The 26,420-nt window shown below is 52.8% G+C and overlaps 1 protein-coding gene and 1 long non-coding RNA gene across 2 annotated transcripts; both read left to right on the top strand.

Moving 5' to 3' along the window:
* Positions 1-630: 630 nt before the first annotated feature.
* Positions 631-22,022, top strand: LOC128149148 (uncharacterized). Its single transcript, XM_052804011.1, has 10 exons — positions 631-804; positions 1,211-1,345; positions 1,753-1,866; positions 3,122-3,179; positions 3,914-4,025; positions 5,109-5,205; positions 7,345-7,572; positions 7,716-7,784; positions 17,661-17,762; positions 21,277-22,022. The coding sequence occupies exons 1-10, from the start codon at positions 631-633 to the stop codon at positions 21,610-21,612; spliced, it is 1,425 nt and encodes a 474-aa protein (XP_052659971.1). The 3' UTR covers positions 21,613-22,022.
* Positions 22,023-22,101: 79 nt separating this feature from the next.
* Positions 22,102-24,981, top strand: LOC128149341 (uncharacterized). Its single transcript, XR_008237615.1, has 3 exons — positions 22,102-23,388; positions 24,329-24,437; positions 24,542-24,981. It is a non-coding gene; the product is annotated as an uncharacterized LOC128149341 (long non-coding RNA).
* The last annotated feature ends 1,439 nt before the right edge of the window (positions 24,982-26,420 follow it).

Genomic DNA, 26,420 nt, shown 5'->3' with positions numbered 1-26,420 from the left:
CGTGGCTGCGACCTATTAACTTTTTAGATTTTGGAGACGGCATCCCAAAATCCTGGAAGGCTAACACAGACTCGAATGAACTCAAAGCCTGTGACTCACTGTGATAAATGAGTAAATAAATGAAAATCTGTTTTGATGTCTGTATTTCTTTCAGTTACTCCCCTCTCTGCCCTGTTTGTAATCTTTTCCCCTCTGGTAGTTCTGATTAGCTGCTAATGAGGAAAGATGATTTTGTAGTTAAAACACAGAGAGAGGGGTTTGTTCCTGGTTCTGCTTTTTTTTCCCCTTCCATGCCTTGATTTCCCCACCTGTAAGCCAACATACTGTTTGTTTAAGATGGATGTTGTAAAGTTAAATTAATCAGCATTTACAAAGCAATTTGCTTCAAAGGTAAGGTGCAGTGACTTGAAAAGGAAGGTTAAACCCGAGGAATCGTAACTTTTCCCTCTCGCTGTCCCTGCTGGGACTGAAGCCGAGCACTGGCCGTCTCTCATTTCCCAGCAATGAAAACCTGCCGTTTGCCAAGCTCTTCACCTCGCCTTCACCGGGAAAAGGAGGTCTGGAGGTTCGTAAGGTGTCCGACTGTCACCCGTCTGCATCGCCGACCACTTACCAGGTTTTCCTCCAGTGATGGAAGTTGTAACCAGAAGCCGAGGCTTGCGGGGGGATGCGCATCCCACCAGCCGGATCTCTGCTCGCGGGGTGTTCATGCAACCCCCCCGCATGTGGGGCTCGCTCTCCTTTGGGGCTGGAGCCAACCAAGGGGATAATCTGCAGCGATGCTGTGTGAGCATCGCGGGGCGGGTATGGGGGGTGGGATGGGGCACAGGCGGTACGGGGGGGGGCTGTGGCTCCTGCAAAGGGCCGTGGCCATCCGTGGGGTGAGCAGGGAGCCCTGGGGCCAGAGCCCTGGCTCGGGGCTGCTGCTCCGCAAGAGCAGGTCGCAGCCCTCTCTGCGGGGATCTGCATAGCCCGGAAAGGCAACGCCTCAAAGGAAAGGTTTCCAAAGTACTTTGAGCATCTTGGGTGGTAAAGTGGCATGAGAATGTATGATTTGAGTTAAAACCTTGGTTTCTTCTTTCTTCCCCTTTTCTGGGTGGTGAGGAGACAAGGGCAGCTTTTGTCCGATAAAAATCCCCGTGCTGCTGCGGGATGCACCGATGCCGAGGGGACAGCCTCGTGCATCTCCGGTGCTTGTTTGTGAGGTCAGGATGCGAAGGCGGGTGCTCTAGGTTTGCTGGTGCTCCGCGGCAGCAGTTTTGAACAGTTTGGGTCCGAGTCCGGTTTGCTTGGCTGTGGAGGGGGCTGGGAGCGCGGTGGGGGCAAAGCCCGGCTGCTGCAGAGGGTAATGTGTCCTGACAGGGCAGTTCCACTGCTGCTGAGCTGGAAAAATTTGATTATAGAAGATGCACTCTCGCCATCCCCGAATTGCATTTCCTTTTTATATCAGAAGAGCTCATAATAATAATAATAATAATGGGTCAAGAATTGCCAGGCGCTGACTAGGCACCGCTCGGTGCAGCAGGGCTGAGCTCTGAACCGGTGCCCGTGCTCATTACCAGAATGTAAATGGTGTTTTGACGGCACCTCTTGTCCTGTTACCCAAACGCTGCTGCTGTTTCCCAAAAGCACTGGGAGATCTTGGTAAATAAGTAAGCGGAGCCTGTGAGACTTCCCCTTTTCCCTGGGCTGGGTGTCAGTTCGGAGGAGGGTTTAGGAGCGCCCATCTGCTCGCTTCTCTCCTTGCTATAGGGGATACGTGTGCGGGCACTTACGCATCCTTTGCTGTGCCCTGAGGGCACCTGGGCAGATGGTCGGTGCCGCATCGCTTTGCAGGGTGGAGGGAGAAAGAAGAGTCCTCCTCTGGTACAAGTTTGGGGGAGGGAGCAACGCTGATTTGAGTAAACTGATTTCTTTTTCTTGCTGCGTGACTCAGGCTGGAATTCCCCAGCCACCCACTCTGGAAAACTACCAGCTCCCTGCGCGTCGTGGATCCCTCAGCAACCCTTACGCAACCCGCCGCAGGAGCCCAGCGCCGAAAAGCCGTCGAGGCGCGGTCCTCGCCCAGCGTCCCGTGTTTTCTGCGGCAGTCGCTCGGTGAGACCCGCACGCAGGAGGGCAGGTGACGGTACCTGGCTCTGTAAATGGCCACGTTTGCCTGGCCCAGCGTGGCTCTTGGAGCGGCACCGCAGCGATGCTCCAACCGCTTCTGGCCAGCCAGTTCATTTGCATTGGCTCAGCCTCAGCGCCAAGTTCCCGTTCCCATTCCCTGCATTACTTTTCTCTCTCCCTGGCTCTCCATCCCTTCACGTCGCGCTTGCCATCGTGCCAGCCATCTCCTGGACCGCGGCTGCCTGCCCTGTGGATGGGCAACCCTGCTCGCGCGCTGGCTTGGGCGCCGGCACAGCCCTCGTGCCGGCTGGATCAGCCGCCGCGTCCTCAAATCCTCCATCCCGGCTTCCCTTCGCTCGTTCCTGGGACTCCTGCCAGCCGATGGTGCGGGTTCAAAGACGAGCGCTCAAGGGGTTAGTGGACGGGACTGGATTCACTGGAACGGATGGGTGGGAGCTGTCGCAGTACTGCGGGAGAGCTGCAGTCCCGCACCAGCAGAATGCTTCCTCATTATGCGCTCTCCTGGCAAATACAACTCCTCTTCCTCACGCATGCACACGGTGAGCGGCACCAGCAGACACCAGGTTCAGCCGGTGTACCAGCCCCGCTCGGAGGGCAGCAGGGCTGGGAGGGCCGCGCCAGCAGGAGCCTGAAGTGCAGCCCAGAGCACCCAGACTATTTTTCCCTCGTGGCTTTTCCACCCTGTGAAGTGGGCGCTTCCAAGGCGCTCAGGCTGGAGCTCCTGCAGCTTGAAAATCAAACGAAGAAGAGCAAGCCCGCAGCCCTTTTGCTGCTCCCTTTTTAGGAACACTTAAAGTATTTACATATTTACAGGTGTCTAGGATGTTTCTCCATTGGTATGTGCCTGGCAGACGAGTGCCAACGCCTGTGAGCTTTGCAGCACTACAACATAACGATCAGGTCTCAGCCCATTTATCAGCTACCTGGCATGACCAGGAACGATTAGGCTCGTGTCCTACTGACAGCGCTGGCCTCTCCCTTCCCATAGTTGCCATCTGCGAAACGAGGCAAAGGACGGGTGCACGTCGGGTCTGACGACACGCACGGTGAGGAGGTCTCTGCCGGGACCGTTCTCTCTGGGTCACCAATTTGGGTGCGGTGCGGGCAGTGCCTGGAGGTCAGCAGAAGTTTTGGCTTGTGCAGAGATGCGGTCGGTGGCCGCCGTGCCTTCCCGCGGTGCAGAGGTCTGTACGGCCAAAGCTGCTGGCGCGGGCTGCCTGTCTGGTTAGCGCAGGGGCGGAGGAGCAGCCCCTGGGTGGCAGCTCCCCGATGGCTGATCCCAGAGAGCCGGGACGGAGCGTGTTTTTTGGGGCATGCCTGTATATCGGCATGTAAGGCTAATGAGGGGTTACAGCAGCCCTTCCCGAGTTAAATGAGATGAGCAGGTAACTGTGCCGTGTTAACCGAGGGCTCAGCTTAGGCTGGTGGCTCCTGGCCATCGATGCTGCCTTGTCCAGGGCAGCTCTGGCCTCGCTGGGAAAGTGAACCCTCCGAATCCCCAGTGTGCTGTGTGATCTCCTGGGGGAGCCCCACGCTTGAGGGCCAGAAATATCCAGCCTTCCTCCCAGGGTCCCTTAACATCCCCGGAGCACTTCTTTCAATGAGTTTTACTCTCTTTTACCTCTTGGTGCCACTTTTGCTTCTCCCATCAATATAGTCCCAACAACAGGAGCGGGAGAAACAGAGCTCCCAGCAAAGCTTCCTCCTCCGCTTTCTTTGTCTGCTGGGTTTGTGTCTTTTATTATTTCTATTCCCCTTTTGCCCCTTGGCTGGCGTCCAGAGGAGGACCACAAGGAGAGGAGCAACAGAGAGCGAGCCAGCCATCCCGGGGCAAAGAAATGCCGTTTAATTCAGGTGATGGCTCAAAAGACCCTGGGAGCTGGCTGGGGCAGGTGCTGGGCGCACGGTGCAGCGGCAATGCCGGCAGATGTTTGTGCCACTGATTTACGGGTGAAATTCCTCCGGACGGAGGGGGGATCACGAAGCTGCCGAGTGTGATAAATAACTCATTGTAATGTATTATTTAGCAAATTATAATGAAAAGCAGAAAATATATGGAGGGGAGCAGACAAATACATTCCCCAGTTGGCAAGTTATTGACTGCTCAGAGCCAGGAAGCAGATATTTAAGAGGGTTTGGGAATTTCCATGGCTTCCCCTACAGATGAATCACCCCTCTGCAGACATATTTACTGGGCACCCTGCTGTTGCATTTGGTCCCAGGGGACAAAAATCACTCCAAGAGCTGGAAGAGGCTAGCGAGAACCTCACTTCTAGGCTGCTGGTTTGAGTGTATCCTGCCTAAAAGTTGCATTTGGCTGCTGGCTGGTGTGCAAGGAGTTTTTTTGTCCTGGTCCTGTATTCCAAGAGTCCATGAGGACTTACTCAAGTCACCCCCAAAGCTCGTGCTGGTGGACAGGCTGGGCAGAAGGGTGCCTTTATGAGAGATGAGCATCGAACAAAATCTAGAGCAGGGGCTGGGATACAGACTTCCTCTCTTAGCTTCTCTTTTATTGCAAGTATTAAAGGTTGTGCATTGCATTGCCTGCAAGATTAGAGGGTGGTTTTTCAAAAAGCTTTTTTCTTAGCAAAAGTGAGTATCAAGAAACACTTGCAGTTCCTTGGGCAAGCGAGGCAGAAGCCCTTTCATTAACCTTCTACTGGGGTGGCTTCGGCATGCTGCAGCCCTGGCCGGCACGGGATCAACTGTTCCTTCTTACGCAGTCCGAAGGCAGAGACTAACAAGTCAGAGAGACAGGAGTTTGGTGACACGGCTCCTAGCCTGGAGTCAGGGCAGGTTTCTTCCCTTATTAAATATTAGTTAGCATCAGTTGATTAGGATGAGGTCAATTTTTTTTCTCCACATTTCTGCTATGTTGGGGCTGGGAAGCCACTAGCAGACTGAAAGTGAAGCCCACCTACATCTTCCCTGCGACAAACACCTCCTTGAAGTGTGCGGAGACCCCTGTCCAACAGACACGGTGACAATTTCTTTTTCTACAACCACAGTCGGGTTCCAGCATGCTCTTTGCAGTCTCGCCCCGTGCAGCTCCGTGACGCTGTAAGAGGACGCGTGAGTATCCTTTTATTTTAAATCTGGATAAAAGACCCCGTGCTATTGCACGGGTTGCTGATGCCCACCGTGGCACAGCGAGGACGGGACCCCCGCTCCTTGTCTCGCTCTAACCACCACGGTGGGAGCCATAACCCACTCCTTCCCCAGGAAGGAAACCACCTAGATCTCCTAGATCCTGGCAGTCTGGGACAAGTATGGTCCCAAACCGGTGGGTTCGGTGCTCGCAGTCAGGCAGGCGAGATTTGCCTGCCTTCCTCATCACCTCCATCAATTTGCACTGCCGGCGGGACGGCGGGCGCTGCCAGGGCTGGGCTGGGAGCAGCGAGGTGGGGGGGGGGCTTTGTTTTACCCGTTTGTTGGGGTTTTTTTAATTTTTTTTTTAAAATTTTTTAATTGTTTGATCGCTCCCAGCTCCTGTCGCGGGGGTGACGAAGGTGCTGTTAGGGTTTTTTTTCCCCGCGGCAGTGCAGGATGCTCTGCCTGCTCCTTGCTGGCGAGATAGTTCAACTTCTGTGGTCTGGGGGGGGGGGGGGGGGGGAAGGAAAATATGTCCCCGTGTTCGTGAGCTCTGCCTGCCAGCCCCTCGGCAGGGCTGCTGGCTGGCACAGCACCCCCCCCCCCCCCGGCGATGTCGAGGGCATCGCAAACGGCCCCCGCCCGGCTTTGCCTTGCGGCTGCAGGGAGGGAGGGGATGCCGACCCCCCTCCCGGCATGAGCAGGGACCCCGGTGCTGTGGTGCTGCTCTGCCAGGGCGTCCCGGTGTTCAGAGCCCTGTGCTCGGACCCCCCCCGAGCACCCCAAAACCAGACCCGCTTGGCCGGCCCTGCACGCCTCGGCCGGTTTCTGTAGCCGGTGGCTGGCTGGGGTCTCCCCGGAACCCCTCCCGAGGCCCGATCCAGTTCTCCCAAGCCCAAGGGAAAGTCTGGTGTTGTTTCGGGTCATGCAAATAGACAGTAAAATCAGGAGGTGGTTGTGCAGGTTTATGATACACCTAGAAAGCGAGGCCGGTATTTGCTGTTAGAATAATCGGGACGAGGAACGAGGCATCGCAGCCGTTCCCAAGCTGAGGTCGCGGATGCGGCAGGTGCCGATGAGCAGCAGGAGGAGGAGGAGGACGTAGCTTTGCCTCTTCAGCCCTGCCTGGGACGGGGACCAGCATCCCTCGGACTGCAGCCCCAGGGAGCAGCTGCCCTTGCCCCCCTCCATCCCTCGGGTCCACAGGCAGCCCCGGGTGCTTCTCCTCTGGCCGAGCGGGAGACGCATTTCACCTTGGCAGGAGCTGGTGCTGGGTTTGAGTGATGAACTTTCAGCTGGTGACAAGCACGGGGCTTCCAAGGTCTCCTTTCGGCTGGGGTGCTGCCCAATCGGCGCGATCTGCGGATTGCCACAGCCAGCTTTATCGGCAGCACAGATAATGTAGGTGCTTTCAGTTGTACAGAGGAGGAGAAGATAAGGGGCTTGGAGAGAACTTGACTGGGTGACTAAGATAAATTTACTGTACTACAGGAAATCGAAATGTGAAATAAAGATCTCAAACAACTGAAATATTTAAAAAGATACAGAAGTTGGGCGCGTGAGAGCCATTCTGAGCGAGGCGGCTCCCGCCGGGACCGTCCCTTATCAATCCATCACCCAGCCTGGCTGAATTTTATAAAAGATAATAGGGTGGAGGGAGAATTGAAATAGAAACTATCCATTACAGGAGGCTGAATGACAGGTTCTCTGTGCAAAATAAGATCATAATTAACAGGAGAGAGACAGAAAGTTTTCCACTTTCTGCCGCTGTTTGTTTTCCTTTCTGGCTCTGTGGGGCAGGGTGGGCGCATGAGGGGGTCCCGGGGGGCTCGGGGCATGGGCAGGGGTGGACCCCCGACATCCACCAGCACCCACCAGTTCTCAGGTGTTAGCAAGTGGTGTTGGAAGGAAACCAAACCTACCCAACCTTCACCAAGCAGCTGTAATATCTAAGAAAGAGGTGCCTTCACACAGGTACGAATTCCCCTGGGTGAGCTGGAGAAGGCAGAGGTGTTCCTGCCACTGCACACCACAGTCTGGACTTCATACTGGGCTGACCATTGGATGTTTGCAAACTCTTTTATTCAGCATCTCCTTTTTTTTTCTTTTGCTGCCTCACAGTCCCACTCTGTTCACGTGGCTTCCACAGTCTGTGAAACCCCTGGAAGTTTGCTGAAAGGAAATCCGGACTCTCCTGTGTCACCTCCTGGGAGGGAAGAAAAGTTTGGTGTCCAGGCTGAGATCCAGTTTGCCTTCATGTGCCTGCGGTGTCCTTCCCACCATGGGTCCGGTGGCATTTTTGTTCCTTATTTTGGGAATGTCTCCTTAATGCCACAGCTGCTTTTCGAGGTACTTCACATGTGGCTTTATGGTGGGGCCCTCCAAAGCAGCAGCTTTTAAAAAAAGTACGTGCTTTTGCAATTTCTTCATATAAGCAAGGTTACTTGGTCTCCATCTTCTGCTGCTAACGGCTCTTTATTTTCTCAACACAGGACCTCCAAAAGCACAGCCAAGACTGCCAGCCTGCCCTGCTCCATGGGACATCTGGGGTAATTGGAAAAGTAAGTTGCATCTTCTTAATGTCATATCAAGCTTCACCTCCTTTCCTTGCTGCACTCTAACGCCTGCTTGTTCTTCCTCGTTCAAGTAAATGATGAAATCCTCATGAACATCAGCAGCAGGCAGGTTATGTCCTCTGCCTTTAAAATGTCCTTCAAATTATAAACATCCAAGTGAAAACGTTTCAGAATATTTTTTCTTCTGGCTCATTTAATTTTGAAGGAGCGTTAGGAGCACTGCTACTACTACTATTAAGCCCAGTGTTTAGGAATGTGAAATTGCAACACAAGTAAAGGAGTTTGTGAAGCACTTTGAGTTGCAATGAGAATGGATTGGGTGGATTTAAATGCTGGGAGCCGGGAAACTGTGCTTGTACTTGGGAAGCCTGACAGGGACATCATCTAGAAAGGCTAATGAAACTCCTGAGTGAAAGGGAACAGCAAACCACAGGCTTGCGATGCTGGGAAGGAAATCATCCTAATTTGCTTGTGTTTAGTAACCCAAGACATATAATTAATAACATGAGTAGGGACCTTTGAAAAAATACATATTATGCCTATTTTGAAACCGCCCATCTCTGCATGTACTGCACATAATGTTAACCCTGCAGCTAGAGACTGCGGTTGGGCTCCTGAATGTGCTGCCGAGTTATTCAGTAATCCAGAGCAAACTCAGTGCTCCATCTTCCTGAGGCTCTGCTTCCCCCGTTGAAATGCAGGAGTTTGGAGGGCTTCAGGCAGATTAGCTAGAGAAGGCTGGGTCAATCCGTGAATTTAAAATAGAGCAGTCATTGGGGTACCAGCCTGTCTAACGACGTAAGAGGTATTGTGTGAATACCAACCTGACCATCTGCCTGTCACACAGAGAGAGTCCAACAGGTCGTCATGCAAAACGCTCAAATTGGTTCATATCTGCGATGAGACAACCTAAAAATGCCCAAGGTAGAGGAAATGGATACATCATTATTTCTTGTTATCTTCATCGCTGCAATCACCCTGTGTGTTGGAATGCGGTTTAGGACTGAAGTATCAGTACAAATGCACAGGGGGAACTGGAGCCTTTCAAGCCATGCTGTTGAGCTGCCTGGTAGCCTTCAGACTTTGAAAATTAAGCAAACAGAGCTAGCGTGCTGATCCAACACATTAATTGTGTGGTAACCTTTGCATAACCTTTAGAAAAAACTTTGGATGCGTGAATCCAAAGCCCAGAGCGCACGTACTCCCGGGATGTGCAGCAGCACCACTTGGGGTTAAGGTCCTTGAACCGCGGGAGATGCGGGGGGCCATCCCAACCCGGGCTTTGAGTTATGCCTAAACGGGTGCTTCCCTGTAACGGTTCAGTTCACTTCTGCTTCCCACGCAGAGCCAGGGGCTGGGCAGGATGGCCCCCGGTTCTCCCGCAGCACCTAACTTGGGTCTGAGCTTTCTGGTTTGTAGAGGACTAAGGGGAACTGGCAAAACTGGGGCTGCCAGTGCTCGCACGCCCCCGAAACACTGGTGCGGCAGGAGCCTTGATGATGCCCTGTGCCGGTCGCCGGCTCCGTCGTGCCCCCGCAGCAGGCAGCCCTTGGGAGGGATGCAGCCCACCGCCCGCGCCCCTCCATCGCACTGGAAGCAATCAAAGCACCGCGCTGCCGCCAGATTGCCTTGTCCGTTCCAATGATCTTTAACTCCATTTTTCCCCGAGCAATCAGAAGCACTTTCTCTTCATCCAGGTGGTCTTTTCCCATTTTGCTCTTTCCAGTCCCAGGACCCAGGGCAGTCACATCTCATCACGCCTTTTCTCAAGCCATTTGTATGTCCTGCTTTTTCTGTTGCCATCAATTTAGTCACAGCCTCCCCTCCCTGCTCCGCTCCCTCCCGTGCTAACAACAGCTTATTTGGGAATGAAACTCAGTGTTCAGAGCCCCGGCAGATGGAAATGCAAATCCCCTGCCCCTGCAGCCGGGCTTTCCAAGCTTGGGCCCGTCAGCTTTTCATGCAGATGGGAGGGTGGCTTTCCCCATTTTTTTGGAGGAGGGTCAATCCCTTTAAAACCTTTCCCCTAGAGAGACCGTTAAAAAGCAGATACAAACGTGGATTTTTTAGGAGTGACCTATTGGCTGCTGAAGAAGCGAAGACTGAAAACATGCAGTAACACTGCTTTCCTGAAGGTTGAATTATTATTTATTACTATATTACTATATTATTGCTATTATTATTATTATTAACAACAACAACTGGGCAGCATCTTTTGGCCATCTGGGCTTTGACCTTTCCAACTCACCACGTTCTGTGCCTGCACGTTTCCTCCTGCTCTCCTCTGAGCAAGGTGTCCCTGGTCGCCCCCCCGCGCTGAAGGTCTCCTCTGCCCTGGAGGGTCCGTCCTGGTGCTCCCCCGGGGCACGTCCATCCCCAGGGGAAGGCAGCCCAGAGCCCTCCCCGCTCCTGGCCCTCCCTGTCCCCTTCTGAAGTGCTGAGGTCCATGCTAATTAAAATAATGGCCTTTTTTGTCCTTAGCTTGCCCAGGCTTCAACCTGGACTAGAAATCATTCAGCGGCAGATTGCAAAACACAGGATCATCTGCACTGTGTATCAATAAAAAAGAAAAATATAAGGATATGGCAATAAAAGACCACTTAATAGGAGGTCTATCCTGGCTCCAGTGCACCAAGCATCAGCTCAGCAAAACACTTTAACTGTGTGATTAAATATAAGGTTGCTCTTAAGTCCATTGCTGTTCAGCAAAGCAGTTTAGCGAGTGCTGAAGTACTTTGCTGAATGGGGGTTTTGCTATCTTTCTGTTTTTCCTTGGGCAGAAGAATTAAACTCGCGTTGGTATCGCCTATTAATAAGGCAGCAAGTAGCCGAGGCAGTACTCGTGCAGTGCAACAGAGCTCATCATTTTTCTATATATGAGCAATTAAGCTGCACCAGGAGGCCTATGTCTTTATATCATCACCTAATGACAGTGCAAAAGTATTCAGGGGAAGGAGAGGGAAAAAAATCACATCCATATTTAATTGGCAAAGTTATCACCTTCACTTCAGAGCCCTAACTTACAGCCCTTCTGGCCGATTTCCAAGTCAGATCTATTTCCCCAGACTGGAAAGCGGGTAAAGTGTCCTTACATTATACTTCTGCAACAAAATACCATTTGAAAGCTCGTGAACACGCTCCCAACTGCAGTAAGTAACAGATAGTCTCTTTTCTTTGCAGCAAATGAAGATATCTTTGAGCTGTTATATTCCTTTTATTTTTTTTAAGGAAATTATTTGTGTTATTATTATTATCCAGGCCCACACTTGCCTGTCAGATTAAATTTTTTATTGCACTAAAACAAAAAGCCATCTGGAACTCCTCACAGCCTGTTCTCGGTACCGGAGAGTGGCAGCGTGGCCCTTCTCTATGCAGTGTTTTGATTCTTCCCAAGGTCTTTTTTTTTTTTTTTTTTTTTTTCAAATTCTCCAGTCTGTTGTTTTCATCTGCGTGTCCCCTAAGTCTCTCTAATTCTTGATTGTGTTCCTTGGGGCTCAGTATCTTTACACCCCGTCCCTCGGCCGTGCGTTTCTCGGGGCGGCGGCGTAGCTGGAAAGCGAAGAGCAATAGGGGCTGTCCGCTTTCATTATGCGCGTGAGAAAATCCATCGCTGTTCCAGGGGACTGTATCTGTTCAGCCAAATACCTCATTTACCAGCTTCTTCATTTTGTTTTGCAAGCCCCGAGGTCCTTCTGTCGGTTTGCAGGCTCCAGGGTTGAACTGAAGCTATTTATCTTTTTCTGCCCTTCTCTCCTCCCTCCTCAGACGGAGCTGAGCCCCGGCTGGTGATGGAGGCGACTGGACCCTCAGGTTTCATAACGTGCCTCGGGACTCCCCGGCTGCCTTTAAGTGTCCATGTCAGCAGCGGCTGGTGGCTCCTTCCAAGGGTTGTCCCTGTGGCTGCGGCAGAGGAGAGCTCCGGTACTCGCCGGCAGTGACGGTGAGGGACCCGAAACCGCGGTGGGAGAGCAGGGCTGGCCCTTGTTGGCTGACGTGGGGAATGACCACAGAAAAAAATCTCGCCAGGAAAGAGTGGCCCTGACCACCTACCCCGGCTTGGCTTGACCACCCAACCCTTCTTGGCTTGACCACCCAACCCTTCTTGGCTAGAACACCCAACCCTTCTCAGTTTTGCGGTACCCTGTCGCAGGGCATATTGCCTTACCATGTTCTGAAGAGACAGAGAAAGAAGAAAAGAGAGAAAAAGGGGAGGAGAAATATCGATAACTTCCATCTCCTCAAGCCCAGTAACTAGCCTTCCTTTGACACTTCTCTGCCACTTCAGCTTCACAAAGCCCTGGCTCTCTGAAGATTAATTGATGTAGGCCACTCAACCTATTATCAAATCCCTTTCAGTTACCATTTAAAACCTTCTGATTTATTTTTTTTTATAAAGTCACCGAGGCTTTTTATGGATTCTCAAATGATTGTCCAGCTTGACAAATTGGATTCTTAAAGCTGGTTCTTTAAAGAAAAGGATGTGGTTTGACAAGACAAGAAACAGCTCATCTTTGAGACAGGGGGATAAATAAAAAAAAAAAAATCCCATTCTTCGAGTCGGGTGTTACTCAATGGGTGTCTCGCTCGTCACTGATAATCTTATCTGTCTGTGATGGGAAAGGACCCGCACAAAGGGGCCCCGACTGGGCTGGAGGGCTGATACGCCTCTGATTAATAGGACTGTCCAGCGCGTGCAGAGCTGCGGGAAAGGTGATTAATGTCATTTGATATGAACTCCGACCCCCTCCCCTCGCCGACACCGCGCTGGGGGCACCTCCTGCCACCGGTGACAGATTGACTCCTGCCTCCCGGTCCGTGCGCGCGGTGCAGCGGGCAGGGTGGTGGCAGCTGGGTTGTCACCCCTGACTCGTGCTGAGGTTTGTAACGTCGTGTCATTGCCCAGCGCTGCGGTTGATGATTCTGATGGAGTTTTTATTGTGTGCGCTCAAACCCTGCTTTCCACTGGAGTCCAGGTACCCACCGTGTCACCCCAGGCTTTGCAAACAGCAAAAGCGCGTTCACATCTAGCATAGGGATGGGGCAGAGTAGCTATGGAGCCTGAGCGATGCGTTTCTGATCTCTGTGAACCCAGTCAGGGATGCTCCTGTAAGATCTCTTCCGAAACCTGCTGGTCACCAGTGCAAAGGTCCTTTTGGACGTGCCTGAATAAAACTCGTGTGTGGAAATGTAGCCAAGGTAGTTGCACCTCCAAGAGCAGTTGGAGCGAGGACCGCTGGGAGGGGAGACGTCTGCAAGCGCCTGGCTGCCCTCTGAAGATCAGAGGTGCTCAGGTAGAGCCCAGGTGAGGCACCTCGGAAAATCACCATTTCTGGGAGCTCCGTCATGACCTGGGTGCTGGGGCTGCTCTGATGCGCTTTGTCAGAGCACCCGTGGGCTGGCATCACGGCTCCTCCGCCTGCAGGTCAAGCTCGGAGCAACCTGAAGCTGCCGGCCCACGCTGGGGCTGAGGAGATGCTCGGCTCTGGCCGTGCAGGGCAGTCATGCAGAGGGGTCCTGCAGAGCCACGGTGGGCTTTGGTGGCGGGGCTGCACGGCGTCACGCTGCTGGCGTTTCAGCTTGGGCTGCGGGGAGGAGAGGAGAAGGGACCGGTGTGCATTGCAACCTCAGGGCTGCAGTCCGGCCGGGAGCCCGAGCGTTCGGTCCTCCCAGGCAAGGCAAGGTATAATCTCTTTCTGTTTAAGTAATATTTTAATTGCAGGGTTTTGCTTTTCATTTTTTAATTGACTACCTTTACTTTGAAAATTTCACACCTAGCAGTTACTCTGAATAATGGAAATGCATCATAACTCCTACCTGTTCTCTGTATTGAATAACTCCAGGTGATACTTTATATCTTATTATGATTATTTATTATGACGTCCAGTTTAGTTCTGTAGCAGAGGGAGATCATTAACCTCTCCTGCAGTAAAGAGAACTCTCCATGTTGTTTTCAAAGCCATTAAAGCTTTGAAAACTCCTCTGATTTTTTTTTTTTTTCAACTAAAAAACCTACAGGGCTGCAGAATAAAATGCTGACACAGGTCGGCTAATGCAGGAGGAGCGCAGACCCTCCTGCTGTGTCTCGCTGAATTTCAAACGGAGCTCCAGAGTAAGGAAGAAGTTATTTGCTTGTTAGAAAACCCACGCGTGGTGCTGGGAACCCGAAGGCAGATTGCGATGGTGCTGAGAGAAGAGGAGGTGGCTTGGTCTCAGGAGGGGTGGGAGATGCCACCAAGGGTCTCCAAGGACGAGTGTCCCCGGGCTGTGTGCGGGCAGAGGGACGTGGGGTCAGCAGCTGTTTGGGCTGGTCGACGTGCATCAAAGCAAATTCCCTTGCTCCTCCAAGAAAGCCCGTAAAAGCCCCCACGTCTCCCGTCATCTCGCGATGCTACTATTAGCTGCACTGGTTTTGGGTGCTTTTTCACGCGAGTTTGCATGGTGCTGTGTCTTGGTGAGAGCGAGGAGTGTCTTTTACAGATTACTGCTTTCAGCAGCTGCATATGGTTACTTAACATCTATTTATGGCCACCTAATGCTGTCTGCAGATGCTGCTTCTGTTTGCTGGGCCTGCATGTAGTAGGAATGGGGAGAACCTCTCGGTTTTCCATGGCTGGCTGAGGTTTCAGCTCAGGCATGGCTAACTGCTGGACACACGGTTCAGCCCGCTGGGAATTTTGATTAGTCATATGGGGAATTTATCCGGAGAGAGATGGAAGCAGATGCTGTGTCTCCCACCTGGGCAAGTAGCTCCTGGAGATGTGTATGTGCTCTGGAGACTTTATTGTGCTCAGGACCGAGAGGTGATCCCGATTAAAATCCTGTCTGCAGTCAGAGGGATGCTCACGTCCTACAAAGTCACCTTGCTTCCCGGTCCATGTTGTGTTCCTTCACACCCAAAAGATCCTGAAATAAGATGTTCCCCATCTCCATATAACCACAGGCTACTTTAACGTGATGGCTGACGGTAATAAAGCCTTTGTAGATGTCCCTGTTTTTTGGAAACATATCGTGCTGACCATATGGCTGGGGAATACGGAGGCTACATTCATGATGGGATGCTAATGAATTGGTAGCTTTATCCGGCCTGTCTGTGCCTCTCAAAAACAAGAAAATGCTGTTCATTAAGCTCTTGTTAAAGTGCCATCATAAAGAGAAAAGCATCCCTATACAAAAAAAAAAAAAAAAAATTGTTGCAATTCCTTCTTGTTCTTTTCCTGGGTCTTCCAGATGAAATTTGCTCTGTTTGAAAGCCACGAGATGATTCTCCTGATGGCTGTGAGGACATTGCTCATGTTCTGGCTGCAGAAACTTGCTCCTATACCTGTGATGCATCTCAGGGGAGGTGAGTATTTGCTTTTCTACTAAGCAAACACCTTGACTTGAGGGAATATTGAGAATTAGGTGCTCTTTTCACAAGGCCACCTCTCCCGAGCAGGTGTGGCTCCACATACCTGCTTGCAGGACCTCCATCCCCGTGTCCCGGGGAGGTCTCTCCCATGTTGAACGCTGCCTGAGAATGAGTCTTCATCGCACATGGAAACATTATTAATTCCGTTTAAAAGACTGAGGTGTTGAGGCCCAAAAGAAGTTGAAGGATGTTCCTACCTGGGAATGGAGCCCCAGCATCCAGCCACCCACCTGGGGCTGTAGGCTCCGGAGCAGAACAACCATCACCCCAAGGTTAAGTGGGCAGGGACCCCTCGGCAGTCTGAGCCTGGTGTAAGCAGATGAATAATAATTATGGACTATTAATATTATCCAGAGAGCATCTGTAACTCTTCCAGCAGATCGTGTGGTGTAACCTTGCTGCCTGACCAGAAATCCCCGCTGGCTCCTGACTCATCACAGGAGCTTTCAGCATCCCACGTCACCCAGGTGAGCTGGACGGAGATGCCTGGACCTGCGTAACACAAATTGCTGTAAACGGTGATCTGCTGAGCTGCCGGCCGAGCCACTCCTGGTGGGTGCCGTGCCTGGGTTGAATGCCGGTATGCAGACCTCGTCTTCTCCTGGGCTACGAGGAGGTTTCACCCTGTGGCACCCACCCTAACACCAAGGTAGGGCAGCAGAGCTGGTCTGCTCAGGCCACTTGTTTTCCACTCTGTGTCAAACTGCTGAGGGTGAAGCTCACAGGTGGCGGTCCTCACGCCGGTGGACTTTTTGAACTTTTGCTTGTAGAAGTCGTGCTCGATGTACGGAGACCGGCGTGCATCCCACCGTGGGCAACGATGTACGGAGGGCAGCCTGCATCCCACCGCGGGCAGGGAGCGCGCGGGTGCCCCAGAGGCATCCTGCATGCTGCAGTTAAAATGCAGGAGCGTGTCTGTGGCTGATGCACTACGTTAATCTGAGTTTTGCAAAGATCTGACGTGCTGAGCAATGCGGAAGCTGAGTGACCCCTTACCATTTCCCAAGAGCTTTTAAGCCCTGGGTGCTGGAGGAGCGTCGGAGGTCCGGGGCAGGCTGGGGTGGTGCATGCCGGTGCAGGGGCTCACGGAGGGAAAGAACAAGAGTTTGAGATCGCAAAGGAAACTAGGCCAGAAAATGCGGCAGATACAGTTTGCAAAAGGATGATCCAAGCAGCTTTGGTATGGTTATGTTCTCTCGCAAAGACAGAGAGCTGGAGAAGCTCTTTATCAGTGTCAGGCGATGACAAACGACAGCCGGGGAAAGTCACGGGGCTGCAGCGCGTTGTCGCAGCTGCAGCACCTTGGAAATGATACAGGTATCGCCGCTGCTCCGCGCCTCGGGGTCCTGCTTTGGCCTTAATTAATCACGGAGAAAAAGGATTGTCTTTTCTTCTGTTCTTTTTATAGCACGATAAATGAGGGAGGGAAGATGAGGAAGAGGAAAATTGCATGCGGGCACATTTGGGGAAGATCATGCCCCCTCCCTGGCTTGTACACAAAGACATTACTGCCTGGCTGGCTGAAGTGTCAGGTAGGGAGCGAGGAGGAGGAAGAGGAGGGGAGGCAGCAGCAGCCAAACAGGCACTGAGAGCTGGGACCTTTCCTGCAGGGTGCTGCTGGAGGCCAAGGATGGCACCAACCAGCAGGGCTGATTAAACAAGAAATAAAAAAAAGGGGACAAAATCAAGCCAGAGTTTCTTACCATTACCTCCAGTCCTTTTTTTTTTTTTAAGAGTTCCCTTGAAGCCTTGTCTATATAAATGTTGAATTATATGGTTCTTTGACTCTTTACTAGAAATTGCTCTGAATTACTTTTTTATATAATCTGTTTCATTTCCAACACTCTGCCGTATCTCGCAGAGGAATATCTGTAGCTGTCGACTGGCTCATTCTCCTGCTGCCAGGCTGCTGTGCTGCATCTTCTAATAAAGTTGCCCTCTGTTCCACTACAGGGCAGTAATCTGTAATGAAAATTTTATATGAGTGGTTGGGAAATGGAGTTTGAATCTGGGTTTCAAGTACGATTTTCATAATACCCCAGGCATATATACGCGTGATGTTTGGGAATTCAGAAATAAAAGGGATAATTTCCAAACAACTGTGTTTTCCTTAAACCCTTTCTCGATGGGGTCACTGGAAATGTTGCGGCTCAGACCTCACCCTAGTGAGCCCCTCAGTTACGATGCGAATTTGGGAACCTGGTGGGATGAAGCATCACCAAGATGTGGCATCGCAGTCATCCATCCTCATGGAGATGGCAACATCCCCATGTAACATGCAGGAAAATGGGGCTGTTTGGTGGCACTGCTGTCACTCTGGTGCTGTGCGTGGGGCCGCAGCAACCTTTCCCAGAACAACCCAGCAAGCGAGATTCACAGGTCCTGATGGTGGGCTCGGTGATAGGTGGTATCTGAAGAAGTGGAAGGAAAAATGACACTGGTTCTCTTTCTAGAGTCTTCGGACGAGATGGGGAATTTTATATGGGTGTCATCTCTGGCCTGCTGGGATCAGTGGAAGTCTCTTCATTGCCCTCACTGAATTTGGCTTGTCCTCGGTAAGTCCCACTTCTGGACTGGACAGGCCGCATGTTCAGTCCAGCGCAGCATTTCTGATGTTCTCATTGCCCGTGAAGACAGCCTCGATGGCGGGGCTCACTGAGTTGTTAATGTTTGCACACAATGTCTGTGTGTGCACAGATATTAATGTCTGTATTTCCATCGCGGTGATACTTTCAGTGGCTGTGGGTGCCGGTTACGAAGAAGGTAAGAAAATTCTCAAAAACATAGGGGAAAAAAAATCTCTTACCTTTAGAGGTGGCTGAAACCTTCCCTGGTCTTCTAATGCAGGGCTGACCTTAAGGATGCAGTCTGGGAGAACAGAGCCAGCGTGCTCCCGAGCGTGGGAATGCTGCGATATAACCCCAGCGCCCGGCGGGGGGGTTGGCAGGAGGGGACGCTCGGTCTCCACACGGCAAACACCCCCTGGAAGGTCCTGGGGGTCCCGTGCAGCCCCGACCCCAAGAGGAAAAACCAGGAGCGATGTCAAAGCTGCTGGTCCTGCCCTTCGGTTACAGCACCTTGCTCTGGGGTCACGGCTCAGCGCCGGGCAGGGTGGCTTCCCATCGGGATGGGGTCTGCGGGTGCTCCCGGTCGCTGGCCTGAGAGGTTTCTGCTCTTGTTGGCAGCATGATGAACACGTCGGTAATTTCTTCTCTGCTTGCCTGTGATGATCCCTGTCTCTTCCATCACCAATATGGTATTTTTCTTGTTATTGCTATTGTAATTATTCTGTGAAAACCAATTAAATGCAGAGCTGCTCGACCAGGACCGGGGTCCCACCTGTGCTGCGAAGTGCCGTCGAGACCCCTCTCTGCCCCCACTCAGTACCTCCCTGGTGCGGAGCAATTGCCGTGATGGTCACCGTGGCCTGGGATGGGCTGCGGGCAAGCGTTCAGGCTCAGCCGCTGCTGTTTGAATTTGGCACATCTATGCTAAACACGCGGTATTAGCCCTCTCCGGGGTTGATCAATATTTAATGTGGAATTTACAAAGATTGACTTGAGGATGCATTTAAAATTGGAGCATTAGCCGTAGGTGGCAATTTCCGAGTCACAGCAGTAGAGTTTGATTATTTAGAGAGATGGCATTTCGTACATTTAAAATAATCCTTAGGACTGCGGGGCCTGCTGCAGCCCTCTCTTCCCCTAAACTGTTGACTTTTCAATTCTTTTGTTTGTTTATGTTCAATATTAATCACCCCGCTTGCTCGTTCAGCGCTGGGCTGGGCTGATGGGGCTCAGGCAGCCGGTGCTGGCGGTGGCAGGGATGCAGCTCGGCTCCCTTTCGGGGTTTGCCCTTTTACTGGGGTCCAAGAGCCAAAGCCGTTTTGGGAAGCAGAGCCTCACGGCATGCCCGGTGCGTGCTGGCCATGCCGGCGTGCTCCAGGCTGGTGGGATATCCCCCTGCGCATACCCCTGCAACACGGGCACCGATGCACATCTATTTTGGGAGGTTAATGCTTGTCTCCAGTTGAGACTCCCCGACCAGGCTCGGGTGCTCTGCAGAGCCTCCCTGGTGCTGTGCCGCTTGCCTGCTCGGGAATGCTGCAGTCCCAGCCCTTGGGAACCAGGCTGGGTTCTCTCCCCCACCCCCAAATTCTGGCTGCGATCTATTAATCTCCCAACACAACGAGGCCGGGGTGGGACATTATGCATGTACGCAATACGCGCGCACATAGAGACTAATGAAATTGCTGTTTTATCTTGGTTTGCTCATGCTGCAAGCTACATTAATAAGAGCTGACAGGTTTGAAATAGCTGATCTGCGTTGATTCAGGTTGCAAATGCAACAATCACGAGAGCACCTGGGCCATGGGATTGAGTGCGGGGACTCTTCGGTTTATGGGCTGGAGCTGTGAAGGATGGCTCCGCTGAAACCAAAGCGGCCAGGGGCGCGTATGCAGCCAGAGCTCCCCATGCGCTTGTCTACGTAAAATCAATTCAGGCTTAAATGAGAAAAAGAAACTGCACAGCCCGGATCGTTAAGGGCCAGAAGCAGGACAAGGTGGTGGCTCCCGCCTTGCTGATGTCCCTGGGCTGCACCCGCAGGCACCCACCGCCTCAAGGGTCCCTCAGGTTTCGTCCTGAGTCCCTGGGAGGAGAGCTTGCCCTGCACCGGTGCTCAAGGGAAGCCAGGGCTCGGTGCTGTGCCGTGTGCCTCGGTGCTGGCTCTGTCATCGGCACCGGCTCTGCCATCGGCACCAGCTCTGCCATAGGCACCGGCTCCTGGAGCTGCGGTGCTTTGCCTGAAATTCAGATTTCACCCGCAATGGCCAAGCCACTCTGCACCCCTTACCTGGGTGGCTTGCGGTTAGAAGGGCAAAACAGCAGCTTTTGAATTTATTGTTTCTTAGCTTAGCATCGCAGAGCCCAGGGGTGACTCCAGGCTTTCGGTGTGGAGCTGGCAGTGCTGGTGGGTGGTGAGCAGATTTATTCCCTTCCTCTTGAGGTGACCACTGATCTGGCCCTGAATTTAACCCATCTCTGCAGCCCTTGCAAGGAGAAGGAAGCTCTTGCAATTGCTTATATGATGGAGAGAAATTACTTCCCTTCCTCCCCTTTATTTAACTATTCTACTACGACTTTGCTCAATTTTGTGTAATTAAATGAAAACAGCTTGTGTCATATATGGAAAAGGAGCACAACCTATGGTAGTGACAGCGCTGTTCATAAATATGAATGTTTTTATGTTTCAAAAAAAAAAAGTGGAAACGCATTGCTAAAACGGTGCGTCGGTGAGGAGAGCGGGGGCACCCATGGGTGCGACCTCAGCTGCCCGTCCCTGTGACCGTGCGATGACTCCAGCCATTTTATTGAAAACTTTAACGTTGGCAATTTTCTGCCCAGCCCCCCCCTTGCTGCTTACATACCCCGGGCTGGGCTGCGCTGCCCTTCTGCCCCGGGGGGCTGGGGGTGCCCAGGAGGGGTGCAGGGGCAGAAGGATGAGAACCCCACTGCAGAGGTGGTGGTGGTGGGACCCCCCCCCCATGGGGTCGGTCTTGAATGCCACGGGCAGCAGTGGTGCCGGGGGGGGGATGTTGGGATCCAGGCATCAGTGGGGGTCATGCTGGTGGATGCTGGGTCCAATTTGCCGCAGCAAGTCCCTGCTTTCCTACAAAATAGCATGTGCAAAATAATAAGGACTTATTTCCCCTTCTCCTCCCCCCTCAAATCGAAGCACAAATATGACAAGTGTTATGATTAAGGCTGAGCTGCGGCCCCGAACATCTCTCCCCTTGCAGATTACTATGTAAATCAGCCACTTAATATTGCCGCTTCCCTCCACCGCGTGGTGTGTGTGAGGGTGGGGGGCACTGGGGACGCGCTGGGGATGCGCTAGGTGGCAACCCCAGCCCGTGGCGGGTCACACGCCGCCGGGCTGGCGGGGTTGGGGACACGTGTGCCGCGACGGAGCAGTTCACGTGGCGCACGTGAGACCTGGCTAATGCGGACCTGGACAAACAAGTCACTTCCTCGGCCTTTTTAATAGTAACTTGTGTTTTTTTCCTAGCACCTCTTGTCTGAAAAGCCAAGACACTTTCCAGTGCTGGGTAATGAAAGCGGCATCCCTGGGGATGCTGGGGAGAGGAGCTGTGACATCTCAATGAGCTTACACCACCCCAAAGTGCTGAAGAGCTGCCTTGGGCATGCGCTGCCTGCAATAAGCAGCACTTGCAACACGTCGCTGCTGCCCTCGCTCTATAAAACTCAGGTTTCCCCAGTAAGAGGTGGTGGTGAGGGTTCTGGGTGGCAACAGGGGCCGTGCACCGTGCTGGGAAGAGGCTGGGCTTCATCCCTGCCCGACTGGCACCTATGCTCTCCGTGCACAAATACTTCCCATCCGTAGATCTGGAGATGGAAAAGGAGATGGGGTTTGATGGACGAGCAGAGCGAAGCACAGATTTATTACGTATCTGCTCTTGTTTCCTCTGGACCTGGGGCTGCAGCAGAAGCTGCTGGGGCCGGGGGGTGCAGCGCCGGGGGGTTCAGGTTTGGGATGCTCCCGGCAGCCCCTCCCTGCACTCGGCATGGTCCCATCAGACCGACGGGTCTCCAGCCCCTCCAGCGGGCACCTGCCTCAGGTTGCTCATGTTATTTAATGTCACACCTCTAATGGCCCCCATGCAATGAGCCCACCAGACCCGGTGGGTCCCGGGAGGTGCTGGGGTGCCCGTGGGGCTGGCGGTGCCTCTGCTGCCTTCCCATCGCAGCCCGCTCCCATCCCCTCCTGCCTCTCCTCTGCCCGGGATCTTAGTGTGTAACATATGCTTTAATAACTCCCCCCCCCCAAATAAATTGAAGGCTGTTCGTTTCTGTTGGTTTTTAATCTCACTTATTTTGCTGCTTACTCTGTAAGAAGATTGAAATAGCAGCAGGATGCGGTGCGCTGCGTTGTGGCATATATTGCAAAGCTGCGATGATGGAAATAGCTTCAGAGTAAAGACGTTATTAATGAAGACTATAACCAGGGAAGGTACGCTAAGCTCATGTACCTGATCTCGCCCGGGTTGTACTTGACCAGCACATCCATCTACTGGTTGTATTCATCCATTTTTTAAAACGCCTTCACTGTTGATGTCAGCCTGCCTGGCAGTTTTGTGCCATTTAAAAGAATCAAAACAAATTAACTCCAAAAAGTTCACGTCTGAAATGCTGCTGCTTCCCAGCTCCCGGACTGCGAGGGAGGGGGGAGCCCTGGGCGACGGCACCCCCGGATGGCCACAGACCCTAGCAATCCTTATAGAAATATTCCTGACGGCTTAGCTGTGGTAGGACGGAGCTCAGCTCCTGCTGCCATCCCTGGGCGCAGAGCGCAGGAGCGGGGCTCGGGCTGGGGGGCATGGCCCCGTGCCCGCCGTGCAGGGGGGGCCGGGAGCGTGGGAGCTCGGCAGAGCTGCTTGTCCAAGAGAAATGCAAATATGGGACAATCAGCCTCCGCGGCAGCCAAGTAAGATGTGATGAAACCCAATCAGTTAATAACACTTCAAGGCAGTGGAAGAATTGCAGATGAACGTGTTTTTAAATAACTTTTTTTTTTTTTTTCCTCGCTAGAACTATTCCTCTGCATTTTTACTGAAAAAAACCCTCATTTTGGTTTTTATCTTGCACAAAGGGCTGCTAGTTTCAAAGCCCAGAGTCGAGGAGTCTTGGCAGAGCTCTACCATTGCATCCTCCTGCACCATTTTGGTTCCTGAAAAGGCACCTCCGTCCTTGTGGGTGGCCCCGCTGAGCATCCAGCTGCCGGAGGAGGGTCCCACGGGAGCACTGTGGGGACCCCCTGCCTGGGACCCTGAGGGTGGTCCCCCCATGGGATGCTGCACCGAGCTCCAGCCGCCCGGCGCGGGAATAAACGCTGCAGGAGCAAAGTGGTTCGACAGATAGAGCTGACGAGCATGAGAAAAAGAAGGTTTTGAGACCCGGATAGTAATCAAGGCTAATTTGTTGATTTGCCATCCGGAATCATTTCTTGCATTATTTTTTTCTCCCTACACAATTTGCTGCCTGCCTTCGGGGAGGGTGGGGGGGGAAGCACGCGCCCTCCATCCTCTGCCGAGCCTCTGAGCAAGCTCCTTCTGCCTGATTAAGGGCTGTCAGGATGATTGATGTGTTCTTGCCGGAGAAGGTGAGTCCCTTCGCCGTGACAGCTGGGTTTGACAGCCAGGCAGAGACCGGCCCTCGCCAACACCCTCCTCTTCAAATACCTGTATTTTCCCAGCCCAGACAATACCGGGCTGTGGCTCCGGTGGCGAGGGCTGTGCTCTCCACCGCGTGACAGCTCGTGTCCTGCGAAGGTCAAAAGCCTCCGAAGCCCAGGCGTCCTCCCCAGCACGGCCCCTTGGATCCCTGGATAAGGACCGGCAGAGGAGGGGGCTGGCGGGGAGGCAGCTGGAGGGTGGGCAGCTCCCCGGTAAGGTCAGGGATGTCAATGTCCCCTTGCAGCAGGTCGCTGCGGCTCTGCGGGGCGAGGGCTTTGCCCATCCTCTGGCTGAGGATGAAGGGGTTCGGTTCGGACACCGAAGATGCGAAGATGAGGTGGTGGTCTTTCTGAGGTCAAACGGCAAGCCCGTGGCAGGCGGGAAAGCTGCGAGTCCTCCCTTTTCCAGCTGCCGCGAAAATCAAATTCGTTGGCCGTTGGCGGGCAGCGTGTGGCGAAACCCGTCCTTGGGCATCTTCTGCTTGGGTGGTGAGCTCCTCGGGGCTGGGATGGCTCCGCCACGATGAGATGCTCAGCCCCAAGTGCTGGATCCCCTGGTACCGCAATGCAAAACCCATGGGGTGCTCCGAGACCTGTGTCTTGACCCGAGGAGCCGGGCAGGTCCCTGGGCTGGGGGTGGACATGACCAACCCTTGATGGAGGCACTTTGGGAAGGACCCCCAAAGGGACGAGCCGATGCAGCCAAACTGCAGCGGGCTGAGCGCTCTTAGTAAAAAGAGAGGACTTCAGATGCCAGAGCTGACATGGAAACTAAATAATCGCCCTTTGACATGCAGTAACTGAATAATTTCTGTCGCTCCTTAAGATGTTTCCCCTCCCTTCTGCAATAATGTGCATTTCTCTGCAGGGTTGGTCTGTGGGTCCATCGCTGCCACTGGACGGGGGTCCTCCACACTGGGAGAGCGCTGGAGCGGCAAGGTCAGCCCTGCACTTGGCCTTCAGAGAGCAGAGCCAAGGTAAAACCCCTCGGTGACGGATTGTTTGACTTGCATCTTCTTGGGCAAAGGCTGAGCTTTGCTGCAGCAATATTTATAGCAGATGCTTTTCTTCACTTTACCAGGTAAGCCCTTCCAGCGTCCCCGCGGCCGAGCCCTGGGGCAAGGTGAGCATTTAACACGGCTCTGCATCCCAGTCCCTCTCTCTCTGAAGAACATAAACCTCTGGCTTCAAAGATGCTGAGCCTTCCTGAGATGCACCGAACCGTTTCCATTTCAGGTTGAGGGGTGATGAAGCGGAGGGCAGGTCAGGCTGTGGGCCAGCCTCTGCTGCGGCTGGGGCAGCAGTCTTGCAAATAAACATTTAAGTGTCCCGGTGGTATATTTAAGTTCTGGGTGGAAAAGGGTGTCAGTGGAGCCATAAAAGCATGTGTCAGAGGGAAAGAAATGTGCGACTGGAGGTAGTTTTAATAACAAATACATGGTTTTTTCCAACTGTTGAATGCTCAGCATTCCCTGCCTGGGAGATTTCTGAGTGTTTCAGCAAGACAGTAGCGCGCTTGGAGAGGAGGTGGCTGTTGAGGCTGCTTTGCATGGCAAGAAAGTCGGTGGGGTGGGTGCGCTGGCAGGGAGAGACCCCTCGCCCGGGTCTCCCTGGGACCCCAGGGCTGCCGGGGTTGGACGTGCACGGGGGCTCCCATCGCTCCGATGGGACACGCTGTTCCGGGGAGGGCAGCAGCCCAGCCGAAGGCTGTCGTGGGATTTGCGAAGAGGAGCGAAACCTGCACCCGACGCGTGGTGGGGCAGGAGGAGGGACGTGGGTCTGGTGCCTCCCTGGCCTCATCGGCTCTGCAGAAGCTCATAAGTGTTATTTTTGGGTGGGCAGCGTCCTGCTCCGCGGAGGGGTGGGTGCTGACCCAGCCTTCTCCTGCAGGGAAGCAAGTGGGGAACGTCAAGCTATGGAGAAGGGCAAAAGGCACAAAGCGCCTCGGGTTAATGCTGGAGACCTTCCCCAGGGTAACACCGATATTTTTGGGGGGAAGAGGAATTCAGTGCTTCTTGAAACTCATATGGTGTTTGGAAAGGGGCATCCGTCCTGGAGAATATAATGAACAGATGCTCCAGTGCTTATTGTTTTAAAAGCTATGAATTTAAAACTTGTTAATTAGGAGGAGTGAAGAGAAACATCAGCAATTCCAACTGATCATCCACAGGAGCCTTGTACAGGAAAATAAATGATGGAGTGCAAAAATATGGCCTGAAATCACTGGGTAGATGCTGGGCTTTGCTCCCTGTGGGACCACAGCCAGCTAATCTGGATGGGATCTTTTCTAAGACCTGAAAAGCAGGGAAATCTGCCTGGAATGAGTATTTATTTCAAACCTGAGACAATCTACAAACGTGTAGATGGGGCAGCCAAGGTTTGGCAAAGCAGGTGTGGGAATTTCACATCCTTATTTCATATACTGTCAGACACTGCTTGTCTGGCTGGATTGCTGTGTAAGAAAGCCAGGACAAGCCCAGTTTGGGCAGCCTCCTCCAAAACCCCAGTATGGCTTACTGGGAAACCGCAGCCCGTTAGCATCTCCTCAGCACGCAGTGCTCCAGCGCGGTGCCTGTGGGTTTGTGCGGAGGTGCCGGCTGCTCTGCTGCCGTTCAAGCATCAGCGAGCCGCAGCACTGCTGGGAGAGAATACCATATACCGGAAAAAAAATCTTACTTAAGTCTTTGCAAAGCCACAGATAATGCACTGCGAGAGTGAACAACCAGGGTGAAAAATAATTGCACTCCTATTTTTCTCCAGCTTTTCTTATCAACGACTTTATCACCTTTGGTTTTATTTTACACCTTATTTAGACTTTTCTGTAATCCCAGCTATTTCAAAATTGACACCTCCTTAATACCTTGTCTAACACCTCTGACACCTCTGGCTAATGCCCAGGCCCTTCTCCAGCACAAAACAGCTCTAGCAAAAACGGAAAAGGGCTAAAATGGAGAGAGAGA

This window comes from Harpia harpyja, chromosome 12 (assembly GCF_026419915.1).
Source record: "Harpia harpyja isolate bHarHar1 chromosome 12, bHarHar1 primary haplotype, whole genome shotgun sequence".
Classification (NCBI taxonomy): domain Eukaryota; kingdom Metazoa; phylum Chordata; class Aves; order Accipitriformes; family Accipitridae; genus Harpia; species Harpia harpyja.
Note: the sequence above shows the minus strand (reverse complement) of the source record. Positions and strands in the feature narration are given on the sequence as shown.